General features: G+C 38.6%; 1 protein-coding gene across 1 annotated transcript in view; it reads right to left on the bottom strand.

Moving 5' to 3' along the window:
* Positions 1-14031, bottom strand: part of EFR3A (EFR3 homolog A (S. cerevisiae)) — a 65503-nt gene that overhangs the window by 30106 nt on the left and 21366 nt on the right. Inside the window, exons 5-7 of the mRNA XM_009881049.1 lie at positions 13449-13570; positions 9518-9667; positions 1797-1934 (exon numbers count right to left, since the gene is read on the bottom strand). Coding sequence (XP_009879351.1) covers positions 1797-1934; positions 9518-9667; positions 13449-13570 — 410 coding nt within the window. The remainder of the gene's footprint in view (positions 1-1796; positions 1935-9517; positions 9668-13448; positions 13571-14031) is intronic.

Genomic DNA, 14031 nt, shown 5'->3' with positions numbered 1-14031 from the left:
TCCCTGAATTCACTCACATTGTCACAAATGCAAGCAATCCTTGCAGTACAAAATGGTAAACTGATACTGATGATTAGAAAACAGAACTGAGGCATGTATGAGAATATACAAAATAATCTCCTCATGCATCACGTTTGCTGACGGAATATTAAACACCAGTCTTTTCATATTCAAAACCCTTGCACAGATTATGTGATAATTCACAAGAATGGAAATAGAGTGAGATGAATAGGATGTAACGTGTTATACTTGGGAAGCTGTTTATATTCTGTATATTTCTGTACCCCTCTGGATCTGCCTAATCTATTCAACATTGCAAATTCATGCCAAGTAAGTCTAAATAGCTTGTGACTTGACACAAAATACATTTTTTTTCATATAATATTAATATAAAATTTTTGACTTTCATTAAGCAGTTTGCCAGATTGATCTGTCAGGTTTCATTAAGACTGAGAATTTGAGAGTTTCCAGCTACTACATGTAGAGACACTTATAACCATGGAGATTTTCTGCCAAAGGCAAGGAGAATTAAGGTCAATCCAAACCTAAACCAGAAGACTAACCAGATTTCGATAATCTTCATTGTATCTAAATCCCTCAATCTTTGAATGTACTCAGCCTCATGATCTAAGAAGCACTATTCTCTCCATTTTGCAAGGACTGATAACATGTTGACTGATATTCCAATGCCACATGAAGAAGCCTTCAAGTGACGACTTGAACCTACATCTTCAGTGTTAGCACCGTAATAAATGGCGTTATCTTTATTTCCAGAGCTTTCTCAAAAGCTGTGAAATAGTTGACAACTGTTTGGAAAAGCTGTTTTCTAATCAAGGATACATAAACTAAGTCAGGTTTTTCAATCAGATAAAGAGCAATGGACTCACCATCTCAAACTTTCTTTCTACCAGTTCTGCTCATTCACAAAGTGAATTAGATTAGACAGAGCACTCACTTTTTGTTTAGGAAAAGCAGTTTGGAAAATGCATTTTCCGCATCTCTCGTTCTTCAAAAATACTAAACCTTTACACGAATTATTTATAAAAAGATAAATTTATTTAGCAATTCTACCTCAAAATGGAACACAAAAATGGCGACCACAAAGACACTCTATCCATAGAAGAAACAATATATTCTGAATAACTGGTCGATATCTACTGATTTCAGTGCACAAATGCAGCATGCAGCACCTAGAGGTGCAGAGACTCAAAAAGTTCCTTGGGGTCATACTGAGTAAGAAAAGAAATTAAGCTGGAAATAACACCCTGAATTCATAAAGCTTTGGATCTGCCATAGGAAATGCAGGTATGACACCTCCTCAAATCCCAAATCAGGTGCTAAGTCTATTCTAGGGAATCAGGAATTTGTGGCAAACTTCCCTGATACTGAAATGATTCAAAAGACTGAAGTAACTCCACATGCTGATAAAGTTTTGAGATAAGCCCCTAAAAAGTAACTTAAAAGTGGTAAGAAAACAGCTGCAATATAGTTCCCAGTAGTCCACCCAGACTGCTTAGTACCTAAAAGTTCACTCTAGTAGCAGGTATTTTGGAGGAATGCAAGTTTTAAATGTAGGAGAGGACGAAATGGGACACACATTTCTCCATAACTATCTTGAACTTAACAGGCAACAAAGACGTGACATTAAAAGAGAGACAATTTTTTGAAGAAACATGAATAACTCATAGTAGAATCCTTTAGGTTGAAAAGGAGGAAGGAATTTAATGCAACATAATTAGAGGATGAAATAACAAAAAATCTCTTAAGGTAAGACCATCCATGAATTTTCAACTTACGCGAAAACTGGTCTGACAGCATTATTCATATTTCCATAGGTTGCTCGTCCAAGTAGTTCCCTGAAACAATTCTCAGCCAGCAGAGCAGGATTTTCCTCTTTCTCGCCTCCTGTAGGAGAGGACGGAGGGCCTATTCTGCTGAAATAAGACAAAAATACATTGCTTTTACTACTGATTAATATTAGTCTTCCTTACCATATACATCCTTGTTCTACTGTGTTCATGAGTCACACTCAACCTAGGCAAGAATTGTACCTCAAACATGCATCGAACCAGAATTCTGAATATTTTATTTGCTTATAGCAGACCAGTAGATCTTCATCTGTTCACTTGGTACTAACCACTGTATTAATTAATATGTATGTGGCAAAAACAATGGCTGTTAATACTGATTTGACTTGTTAACCACTGCATTTTGACGAACTATTACCCATTACTAACAATGAAGGAAGGCCATGAAACGATGCAAAAAGTTAGGCAGAATCTTAGTCATTCTGTTCAGCCTAATGATCTCATTCACCTGCCCACTGCTGAATCCGCACTGCGTGGGTGAGCGTTAAATGCAACTCCAGTAACTCTGCAGAAACAGATGGCTGGTGACTTGAAAAAAATTCTGATCGAACCAATTAGAACATTATCACCCACATAGTTACATCTAACTCGATAGCGTACAAGTGTACAGTCACCTTCTAACCGACTGTCCCCCAACATTACTATGGAGAGGGCTGCATCAAGTGTCCGTGCCCCGGCGCTGATAGCAGTGGGGCTGCGGGGCGGCCTGTGTGCGGAGGGCTCGGGGCTGCCCCGTGCCGGACACAGCCGGTCCCAGCTTTGAGCTGAACTGCTGCTTCTCTGCAGAAGAAATAATTATAATCCAGTAGTAGTACAAACCTCCTTATTGCTGTTTTCTAAACACGAGATGAATTTAACATTATGTATCGGGCGCCTGTGCCCAGGCGCTGCAGAGACCCCGCTGGCGCAGAGAGCCAGCCTGCAGCCCGGGGAGGGCCCCAGGCCGCAGCGGGGGGATCTTTCCTGCAGGAGCTGCGGCCGTGGAGAGCCCCGGCGGGAGCAGGTTGTCCCTGAAGGACTGCAGCCCGGGGCAGGGCCCGCGCTGGAGCAGGGAGAGGTGTGAGGAGGGAGGAGCGGCCCAGAGGGGCTGCCATGGGCTGACCGCAGCCCCCATCCCACCCCTGCGCCCCCCGGGGTGGGGAGAGGGGGCGGGAGGGAGGGGGGAAGGTGGGAACGGGGAAAGAGAGTGAAGGGAAGGTCTTGTTTCAATGTTTTTCTTTTTGTTTCCCACTACCCAAAGCAGTAACTTTTTAAAAATTTTAATTGGCAAAAACCTAATTTTCCTCAAGTCGGGCCTGTTTTACCAGCGATGGTAATTGGCAAATGATCTCCCTGACTTCACCTGGACCCATGAGCTTTCTCATTCTAATTTCTGTTCTCAAATTGAAGGGGGGGGAGCAGCTGGGTGGGCGTCTGGCTGTTAGCCGGGGCTGACGCACAACAGCACTGAAGGAAGTGAGGAAATGGAGGGTCCTGCTATGTCCTTACATGCAGCTGGGATGTGGCCAGGACATTAGTCTGGGCTGACGAGACCAGAAATATGAGCTGTCTCCACACTTTTAAAATCCATCAGTGGGAGTCATACACTTCAGACTGGCCATGGAAAATAACAAACAGCCTTTTTCACGTTCACTTTGAGAAGTTTCCTGAGGAATACCCTTCATACAGGTGCTCTTTCATCAGAGTGTATTCCTCCAAATTCCTTCTATTCCCATGGCTAGCAGGGTGTTTAATTTTTCATATCAGATCTTCATCCAGAAGAAATAAATGCTGAAAAAGCTGTGTCTGGAACACAGAATCATAGAATGGTTTAGGTTGGAAGGGACCTTAAAGATCATCTTGTTCAACCCCCCTGCCTTGGCCTGGGACACCTCCCACTAGACCAGGTTGCTCAAAGCCCCATCCAGCCTGGCCTTAAACACCTCCAGGGATGGAGCTTCCACAACTTCTCTGTGCAACCTGTTCCAGTGCTTCACCACACTCAAAGTGAAAAATTTCTTCCTGATATCTAATCTACATCTCTCCTCTCTTCCAGTTTGAAGCCATTCCCGCTCGTCCTGTCACTACATGCCCTTGTAAAAAGTCCTTCCCCAGCTCTCTTGTAGGCCCCCTTTAGGTACTGGAAGGCCGCAATAATATCTCCCCGGAGCCTTCTCTTCTCCAGGCTGAACAACCCCCAACTCCATAATGTCTGCATCAAAACACACAAATATCTAATTTTTAACCGAATACTTTGTCAAGTTGTTTTTTGCCATGTATTATTCTTCACCTCTATGATACCATTGGGCAACTGGACTCCCCTATTTATCACATAGTATGTTATTAATAATTGGGACTAAAACCCCAAGCAACTTTCACATTTGGAAATACATTTTGAGACGCAGATATTGATATTCATTTCCCCGTACTATATTTATAAAGGTGGCCCTTGTTGAAGGAGCATTCTTCTTTCTCTGGAAGCATTACTCTGAAAAAGAAACATTGCCACTAATTTATTTCTTCAGACATAAAATAACAAAAAAATACAGACTGTGAAACTTCGCATCAGATAAATACACCATGAAGAGTGTTAAACTGCGTAAGTTTTGATGAGAAATCTGTCCTTCTACAAGAATATTACAGTTATTTCAATCACAGAAATGTACTACTGAGAGTAAAGAACAATAAAAAATGATGACACGATGGGAGAGTGAGGAAAAAAGCAACGGGTGCTGCAGAATTTATTACTGCCACAGCTACTGTTTCTTCAGGTGCTAAAATATCACAATGGATGACTTAAATTGAAATAAAAACTATTAAATTAAGAAGTAATTAAAATCAGCATTTAAATATCAACTTCATTTCATAAGGAAATTTTAACTTATAATAAATCTGGTTGTGCAAAGCAAGGTTTTAACATTTTCTACTAATGACACCAGCAATAAGCAAACTTTTGTAAAGTTTAAGTACTGTCATGTGCAATTATTTTTCTCTTGGTGACTGGGAATTAGGCTGACTATTTAAAATCAACATGGTACAAACAGAGAGGTAAGAGCACCAAATTAAAGACTGGATCCAGAGACAGGAGAAGCAAAACCACGGAAACCACACACTGTTTTGGACAAACTAAAACCTACTGAGGCCCAAATTCTACTGCCAAATTCTGAAGGAAACAGCCTGTCCGCATCTTGGAATAACTAAAATCAGCACCTGCACTGTAAACAGTGAAAGAGAGAGCCTTTCCAGAAGAGTTTCCAGTTTTCCACTTCTCAATTTTGATGGAGGCCTTGGTAATGTTTTTAGTTAATTTTTTTTGGATTGTGGGGGTTTTGTTGGGGTTTTTTTTTTTGGTTTGTGTTTCCTTTTTTCCTTTGCTCAAAGCCACCTCCTTTTCAGTACACAGACCTGAATTACTACACCAAATTAAAAGCATTTGAAACATATTTCTGAATTTAAGTGCTTCACACATCATCCCATTAAGCTGTTGCTAATATTTTGTTTAAACTGAGCAGCTGAGAGATGGGAGACTGAGGAAGAAAGAAAGAAAACAGTTCCCCCTAAGGTGCAATATTACTTATTGAGAAGTACAGTACCTGTAGGTGGCAAGTATTTTTTTTTTTTTCAGAAAACACATTACAGAAACTTAAGTGAGTATTCATTCACCTATACTAACATTATGCACCTATGCATTGGGAAATTTATTTTAGACTGTACCAATCAGTGCACTAAAATGTTAAACATACTTTCAGTTCTGCCCTGCAAGCTTGAGCACTAAATATGTTTAAAAGTGTTCATTAAGAGCATCAGCTTTAGTTAATGTTCACTCTTCAGCATCATAGAACTTTAGCTTTAGAGCATTATAAAAAGCCTAATTCTGAAATGCCACAAGTCAAATGAACATGTTATCATAGTTGTAATATCTTCTGGTAGCAAAAGATCTTCTAGTGTTCCAAGACTGCTGCAATCTAAAAGTTGCAATGTAAAAATCCTGTTGCCTCTGGTAACATCAGTGTTTCAAAAGTTACCGTAACATTGCTAGCTTGTCAGATTTTAATAATAAAAAAGCCCCAGGCACCCTGTTAGATAAGTGAGGAGAAATAGTTTTACAAGTGGACAATGATTAGAATTTTAAAAGGCATGACAATTTGTATATAACCCACCATGAGTGCTGCTAAACTGCAGCTTTATCCAACTGCCGTGCCCTTCAATCTCCCTATTTTTTTTCCTGTACTGGCTAGACTCCGATCCAGACAGACGGGCATCCTTGTCAGCACAGAGAAGGGACGTACGACACCGCAAGACTGTCACTCCCATAGCTGTTTTGACACAGATTCCCTAGGATGCAGCAGCATTACAAAGGCTGGGGGGTGTGAAGAAAGCAGGGTAGAGAACACACACACAGTTTGTCTATCTGGAAGAATTCTTGTTAAAACACAGTAGAAATAAGTTATCTTTTAAATGTTTGTATATGCAATCCCACAGAAGGCGACTGCTCAGCGTTGCTTGGAGACTTATTTTAGAATAGGTTAAAGGAAGAAATTGCAATCCAGCTCTCCCTAGTCCAAAACGTTAGTCTTAGACTCCTTCAGAATGTTATTACCTGAAGCAAAATTATCTCGTCTTAGCTGCAGGAATCACATGCTTGTTTTGAACTTTAACAGCACCTACCTCTAAGTATTTCTCACTGATAAGTGTTCCTTAGCATTATCAGATAAAAGACAATGAATGTAAACCTACACTTTAAACTTTTTTGTTTCAAAGGAAAAAGCTTTCAGCCTCTTGAGTTTCTACATTGAAATGAGCAATTCATACTCTTTTTGTTTCACTGACTTAGTTTTTAAAAAAAGATCAGAAAAACCTCTGACAAATCCAACTGCAACACTTAAAAAATGTTACTATTCCTCCACGTCCAGACTTTCTCTACTACCACAAGTCCAGAAGAGTGAAACATGAAATGCATTTTGCAATGAAATGAGCAAGAGCTACTCCCTTTAACTGGTCTACCAGCTTTCACGTGGGTAATTTCTGTCAGAAAAGGTGGCAACAAGGAATGGGAAGGAGGGATGATTTGAAGTACAGCAGTTTCCATAGCAAACATCTAATCACAGGCTTAAACCGACTCAGAGCAACTCAACATCTCACGCATGGGACTTCTTTAATACCAGAAAACCAGGATCAGCCTTCAACTACGATGAGACATGGGAAGTAAGACTTAACCACTACTTCTGAACGAAGTAGCTACAGGAATGTTTGACTATGACTCGCTCACCCTGAGCAAGAAATACATTCTAATCTACCTCTGAAACAGAATTTATATGAACATTACAGATAAATTAGAAGGATTTGAAGTCAAGTCTGCAATAAGCACTAGAGTGTCCTTCTGTGTTAAACAAGGCTGTCACTTTTGGCTTTGCAGTTATCATGAAGAATACGTTGCAAACTGAGAGAAAACACCGTTTCAATTTCCAATTTCCTACATCCCTTCCCAATTTTAGAGATGCTCATAAACTGACATACATGATTGTCTCTTCTGAATTTTCTTCTAGAAAACTTGAAGGAGGGAGAAAGAGTCTTTCAGGCAATGCCTTATACTATACCGCAGTGTGCACGGCAATCATTTTATAATACAGAATCGAAGTAAAGTACAACTAAGAAAAAAAAGCAAGCTGATTTTCAGAATATGTTACACTGGAAATTTGTCTGATAGTCACATAACCAGAATATGCATTCAGATATATGGACAAATAATGACATCCACAATAAAATTATCTTTTTAAAATGTTGTTTAAATATTAAATTCTTAACTCCAAAAAGTGTCTCATCGGATGTGTATTCAGAAGAATCTTGAATTAAACTATTAATGTTCCCCAAGTAAAAATTACACTGATCTTTAAGGCAAGTTTTACCTATGTGTACTTCATCTTTAACCAAAAATGGTTATTTTCTATGGACTTAAGTTGGGGGTATTTTCTGGAATTTCTGTTCTTTCTCAAATAATGATTCCATCTGCCAGAACAATATGCTTCTTACTCCTACTCTTCAAGATGCCTCTGTTTATGCTCCACAAATACGAAGTCACATATAAAACAAGATGAGAAATTCTCTGTAACATCATTTAAGGCCAGCAGATCAACAATTTAAAAATATTGTTTTCAGCTTTTCTGTCATATGTGCATCATACAAGGCCCATACTTGCCACTTGGAAAATCATTAGTCTTTTTTTTCTGTTGAATGTGCATTATAGACAAAGTTTCAAGCAGCCAGTTCAGATATTGAATTAGCAGTTGCTTTTTGACAGATTTGTTTTTCTACCACCACTATTGCATTGCTCAACAAATGATAAAAATTAGTCCTGCAGTACATATAAACTGATCTGCTTTAAGTGGTTGATCCAAATCCTATTTCAGTCAGTTTTTCCATCAGTAGTTGAATTGTGCTATATAAAGTATATGCTTGAGGGCACTGTAAAAGGAAAGTACATGCTTGAGGGCACTGTAAAGAGTAACAAAGGAAAGAGCCCACCTGCATCTAGAAGCCCTGTCAGAGTGAGCAAAGGCTAAGCAGGCTCTCCTTATTCAAACAGAAGTTTCAGAAACCTTAGTCCCTTATTCAGATCACTCTTCAGACGTAAAATCCAAGCGGGTATTTCTGTATGTGCTGTGTGGGCCCTCAGTTACATGCAGTAAATAGGTAAAGCATGGACGGTTAAACAACTGTTGATTTTAGTCATCTAGTCTGAATATTTGCTTTAGAGAAGAGACAGATACCAACAGTTAGAAATAAGAGAAGAAAAATATGGCTGATGAATGGAAAAAACACCCACCACCAAAATCCAACAAACCAAAAAAAGAGAAACCTGTCAGATTTAGCAATCTCAGTGTGATGTGAAAGCATGAAAAGTGTGTTGTTATAGGAAGGCTGCTGAGGCTACTTACTGAGCAAGTTTTGAATCAGCTAGGGTTGGACATGAAACAAACATCTAAGCTTGTCCACAGAGATGAAGTTGGTTTTATGGAAATTTGCCAGTGCTAGCAATGAGCACTTTTTACACCTACATAGTGTTTAGCCATAAATACAGACATGGACCAAAAAAAGTGACTTTTCAATTGTAATGTGATTGGCATATCCTCAAAATCAATTATCACATAGATGTTTTGTGAAGGCACACCTGGCAGGTAATATGCCTAGGAGCCACTGAAAGCAAAAAAAAAAAAAAAAAAAGAGAAGAGTGTCTACATATAAAGAAATTTTAAATCCTCACTTCAAGGACCACTGCAGACGGGACTGCCAGTTGTTACTAACGGCTAAATGGGAATTAAAACCTCAATTTTTAACAAACATAACTAGCAAATTATTGAGTCACCTACAAAGCTGTGCTTACTAATCTCTCTATCTGACACCACAAAACAAAGAGTTTACTATTTTTAAAAAGTCTAAACATGGATATACAATTTCTGGAGATATTTTTAGACCGATAGAATCTAGAACAAGTGAAATGCAGGTGGTAAGAAAAGAAATACTAAAAGCAGTTAAGCAGAGCTGTGCTATCAGTTTGAGACGACTCAGCTAGTAAACAGTAGTTATTTCCAATAAAATGAAAAGGCATCTATCATAAAAACTAAGCCCAAAGATTGCTTAAAAAACATGCCAGTGAACAGGAATAAAAATACCTGTCAATGTCTTCTATTTTCTGCATATTAAACAGCAATGATGGTACAATCTTGTCCATGTGCTGAGGTTCCCAGATAGTCGCTCGAAGTTCATCGTTAACTGTTTTTCGAACCACTCCCTGAATGCCCCTGATTCCAGCAATTCGGATCCTAAGGAAGGGAAAAAGGGAATTAATGAAAAGGAGAAACACAGCACCTCCCAGTACAGCTCTATACCTATTAAGCAGTAGTAATTATGTAGTGTGGAATTCCGTTAGGTTCTCACAAGCAGTAATTTGGAAATTTGGCCAATTCATTAAGGTTGCCCATATTGCCTTCAAACACCTTTATAGCTCATAAGGAAGCTGACAAAACAGAGCAGAAGATGATCTATAAGGATAATGCTGACACTGATCAATGAATACTCAAACTGTGTATACCCCCTCCAAAGGAAGGTCAAATGGATAAAACCCCCATCAACTCTACGCAATTTACTACCCATCACTTGAGACTGTCCACAATCTCAACCTATTCCAGTGCCGAAGAAAAATGTTGTGAAGTTATCACAGCAAAGCTGAAGCAGTATCTACCACAGTCATGTGATCATGTCCTTAAAAGCTGTAATTAAGACTGTGGATTAATCTCAACAAATCTTTAAAGGTCTGTGCAATATTCACAAGATGGAAAGAAAAGCATAATTCTATCAACTTAAGCCCGACACACAAAAGGAACTACCACTTTTATCCTAAAACTGTTTGAACCAAGTTAACTGAAAACTGATCACCAACAACAACAATCAAAAGGAAAAAAATTGTGTAAGTTCTAAAAAAAGAGTCTAGCTGTTAGCTATTTCCATTGTCTTGTTGAACAAAATAGTTTGCAGGGGAATCTGTACAATGAAATGAATAGCAAAATATTCTTTTTTGAAGTGGTAATAGCACATTAGCTGTTATTATAAATGCTAGGAATAGAATTTTCCTTACTAAAAACAAGTAGAAGAAAGGGTGACACCGCCATCAAGTGAAATAAGCACAAGCTTTGCTACAATTTGAAATTATTTCTATTAAAATCCATCCCTCAATTTTTAAATCTTAACTTCAGTACAGACAACACATCACTAGCCTTTTTTCAGTCAAATGTTTCCTTAAAACATTTGCTAGATGAACTACAGAGTTAACTGAACTCTATAACTAATATTTTTGTTTAGATTTCAATTTGCAAGTACTTAAAACTAGCCCCAAGTTTTTCAGCTATTTCTGAATAAGGCCTGCATTCAATCTGGATCCAATACCAGGAATCTAGTCCTTCTGGACCTTTCAAGACAGTTTTAATAGGGTTACATATAAAACAGGGAAGAAGAGGGATGCAGAAAAGCTAGAAAAGCACTTGCTTTGCTGCTCTACAACTACAGTGCATTATCCAATATTAAGTTTTCAATATTAAGGATCTAAGATTGACATTTAAGACACAGAGCTTCCAAAATTCCATCACTGAAACATTTTTTCACCAGCAACTGCTGTCACCTGCAAATAACTTATACATTAATATTTTAAATGAAGCAATTTTTTTCTTTTTGTCAGAATATTTCTTTTTAATGATTAATTTTTAAGGTAATCAAGTTTTGCTGATACTGTGGCTTTAGCTACATTAAATACTAGCACTAACCTCCCCGGCTGAAAGGGACATCTCACTTACCAGGTGAGGTTCAGTTTCAGACCCAGACACCTGCATTACCTGATTACGTGTGTAGGTGATGTTCATGCTCCCGCTGAAGCCAGTCAGTTCAGTGGAATCCCACGCTATGCAGGTGAACCGCGACTCCGGATGTCGGTTTTAGGATGAGCTGAATTACTCTCTAGCCCCCATCAACGGTACCAACTACTTGTGACATCTGCCTTTAGAATTGTAACCTGCAGTCATAGCTCATCTGATTTGTTGAATTACCTCAGTACCTACAGCAAATCTGGTACACCAACTCCAAGAATGACACCTGTTCGTAAAGATCTCTTTTGAAAGAGGCAACATTCAAACTGTCTAGGATGAGGTGGAAAAACTCATATTGCTATACATTTCCTTAAACTGAGTAATAATTGATTCACATAGGGAAAAAAAGGCCACACTTCTGTGTATTGGAGTACACTAGCAGTAATTTCACGTTCCTACTCTTGTACAGGAGATTGAAAAATGAGAGTTGAAGTACTGAAGCATCAAATTTCACCACATACAGGAAAGGTTTCATGCCTCGATAAAGAAGGCTCAGATAGGTATTAAAGTGGAGATTACGTTTAAATTAAGGTCCTGTGCAGTCCTAGGTCACTAGCATGAAATTCCTCCTTGTCTAAGGGTACATAACCATTGCAAACTGACACACAGAGAACGGTGCAGGCTCACAGTGTGAAGAGCAGAAGATTAGCACAGCTCTCTTATTCCTACAGCACTCACAGTTTTGAGGTATGTTACTTTGGGGTATCCTTATGATGGGTAGATCATATTCGATAAATGAATCAGGGATTTAATAGTCTCTTAATTCATTCCATGTTCTAGTGCATTAATAATGTTACCTCTCATTTGCAAGGGGCAATGAAGGTGAAAGTAGCACCAAAATCCTGAGCTGAGCTATCCTAACCCCTTATTTTTACGGTAAATAAGCAGTTTAACAGTCTGGTTGAGTTTCACTAGCCCTAAAAAGGCAACACCTCAAAAAACTCCCTAAACCATTTATGAATACTATTTGCGACCATCAGCTTCAGGTAAATATGCTGTACCTGACAGAACCCTCAGTTATGAAGCAGTTGTGTGACCCGCTGGCTTCACTCCTGATACCTGCTTAAAAAGTTACCCTCCCCTTCACCCTTTGGTCCCTAAGTACAATTTACCAGCCCTTCAGTTCTTCCCCAAACAATTCACTGGGTCATCCTGTAAAACCATTCATTGGAATAATCTTCCTAAAAGGAAAGGGGGTGAAGGCAGAGGGAAAGCACAGCAGAAGCAGGCAGATTTAATCCTAAGCCTTTCAGAGGCAAAGTTTCCAGCAGAACCCTACGCACAGCAATAGGGCAACAAATAAGATGGCAGCCAATTACAGAAAATAAGGAGGAATGAACCAGAAGACTGAAGGAGGAAGGCATTTTTGGGTTTTGTTTTTGTTTTTGGTTGGTTTTTTTTTTTTCCTACGTGATGTACACAGTACTCATTCTTTTTGAAAAGACAGTTCACAGATTTTTGAAATTGCAGTCTCTTAAGAAAAATCCTTATGCATTGCAGCTAACACAACAACAGTACACCCAAAGGGCTGGGATTTTTCCTCGTTGCACACGGATTTTTCCTAGTTGGCTGAACAATATAGTGCACGGAATAAGAAAAGATGAGTACAACAGAGATGCAAATCATATAATTTAAAAAGCCTTAAGTTTTCGAAAATTCTCAGGAGTTAAACACCAATTTACAATTCGTATAAAGAACACATCACTAGGGGGAGCTGAGGTAAAAAAAATGGTGATGCTTACATAATAACGTGAAAATTTGTAATACTAATTCATGAAGGCGTTTCAGTTTCACACAGAGTGTCATACTGCAGACATCTAAGAAAATTCAATTTAATGAGTAATTCTCAAACAGAAGACTCAAAATATGCTTTTGCTATTCATATAAGTAGCTCCATTAATTTCTCAAATGAATTGGGCAACTCGCACACATTTACAGTGATAAGTAGTGCCTTTCTGGAGACAATCCATGTGATTTGGCAGGCATTATTCAGGTAAAATTTCACTTCAATGTTCTAGGAGTGCCAGCCACCTAAGATTTGCAATATTTGGTGCTATTTAAAAAGTCAGACTTTCATTTTCTTCCTATTGAATGAACTACTCCACTAAATATCCTAAGAAAAACTGTATTACAGACTATATTAACGCGTTAAGACAGGTTTCAATAATACATACAGAATGGCACTTACTCGGTTTGTATTTCTGGATCGTGGTCACATGAATGACACATGGCACTGAATCGAGACACAAAGAAGTCATAGCGTCTGTGATATGAAGGTGTGTCTTCCTCAATGTTGGCAAATTTGACAAACTGGAAAATGAAATACATTAAAAAAGCTTTTGATACCATTTCCCGAAAGAGAATAATGAATACTAAGCTTCATTTGAGAAGTAACATAAAACACTGCATTAGGGAAGAATCCAGATTTTGCAATACTTAAATATTTAACTTCAGAGAAGAAAAAGTTAAATTGGAGAGTTTTCTTTTTAAGGTCTTTCCACTAGAACCTCATTTAGATCATTATGAAAGGGTGCAACTGCATGAAATACAACTTACTATGCAATATGGAAACATCTAATACTTGAATAGCGAGTGTCTTTAATTCATAGAATAATTTAGGTTGGAAAAGACCCTGAGGATCATCGAGTCCAACCATTAACCTAACACTGACAAATCTACTGCTAAACTATGTCCCTCAGCGCCACATCTACACATCTTATAAATACCTCCAGGGATGGTGATTCCACCACTTCCCTGGGCAGCCTCTTCCA

Source organism: Charadrius vociferus, unplaced genomic scaffold (genome assembly GCF_000708025.1).
Source record: "Charadrius vociferus isolate BGI_N301 unplaced genomic scaffold, ASM70802v2 scaffold2, whole genome shotgun sequence".
Classification (NCBI taxonomy): Eukaryota; Metazoa; Chordata; class Aves; order Charadriiformes; family Charadriidae; genus Charadrius; species Charadrius vociferus.
This window is presented reverse-complemented; position numbering and strand designations above follow the sequence as displayed.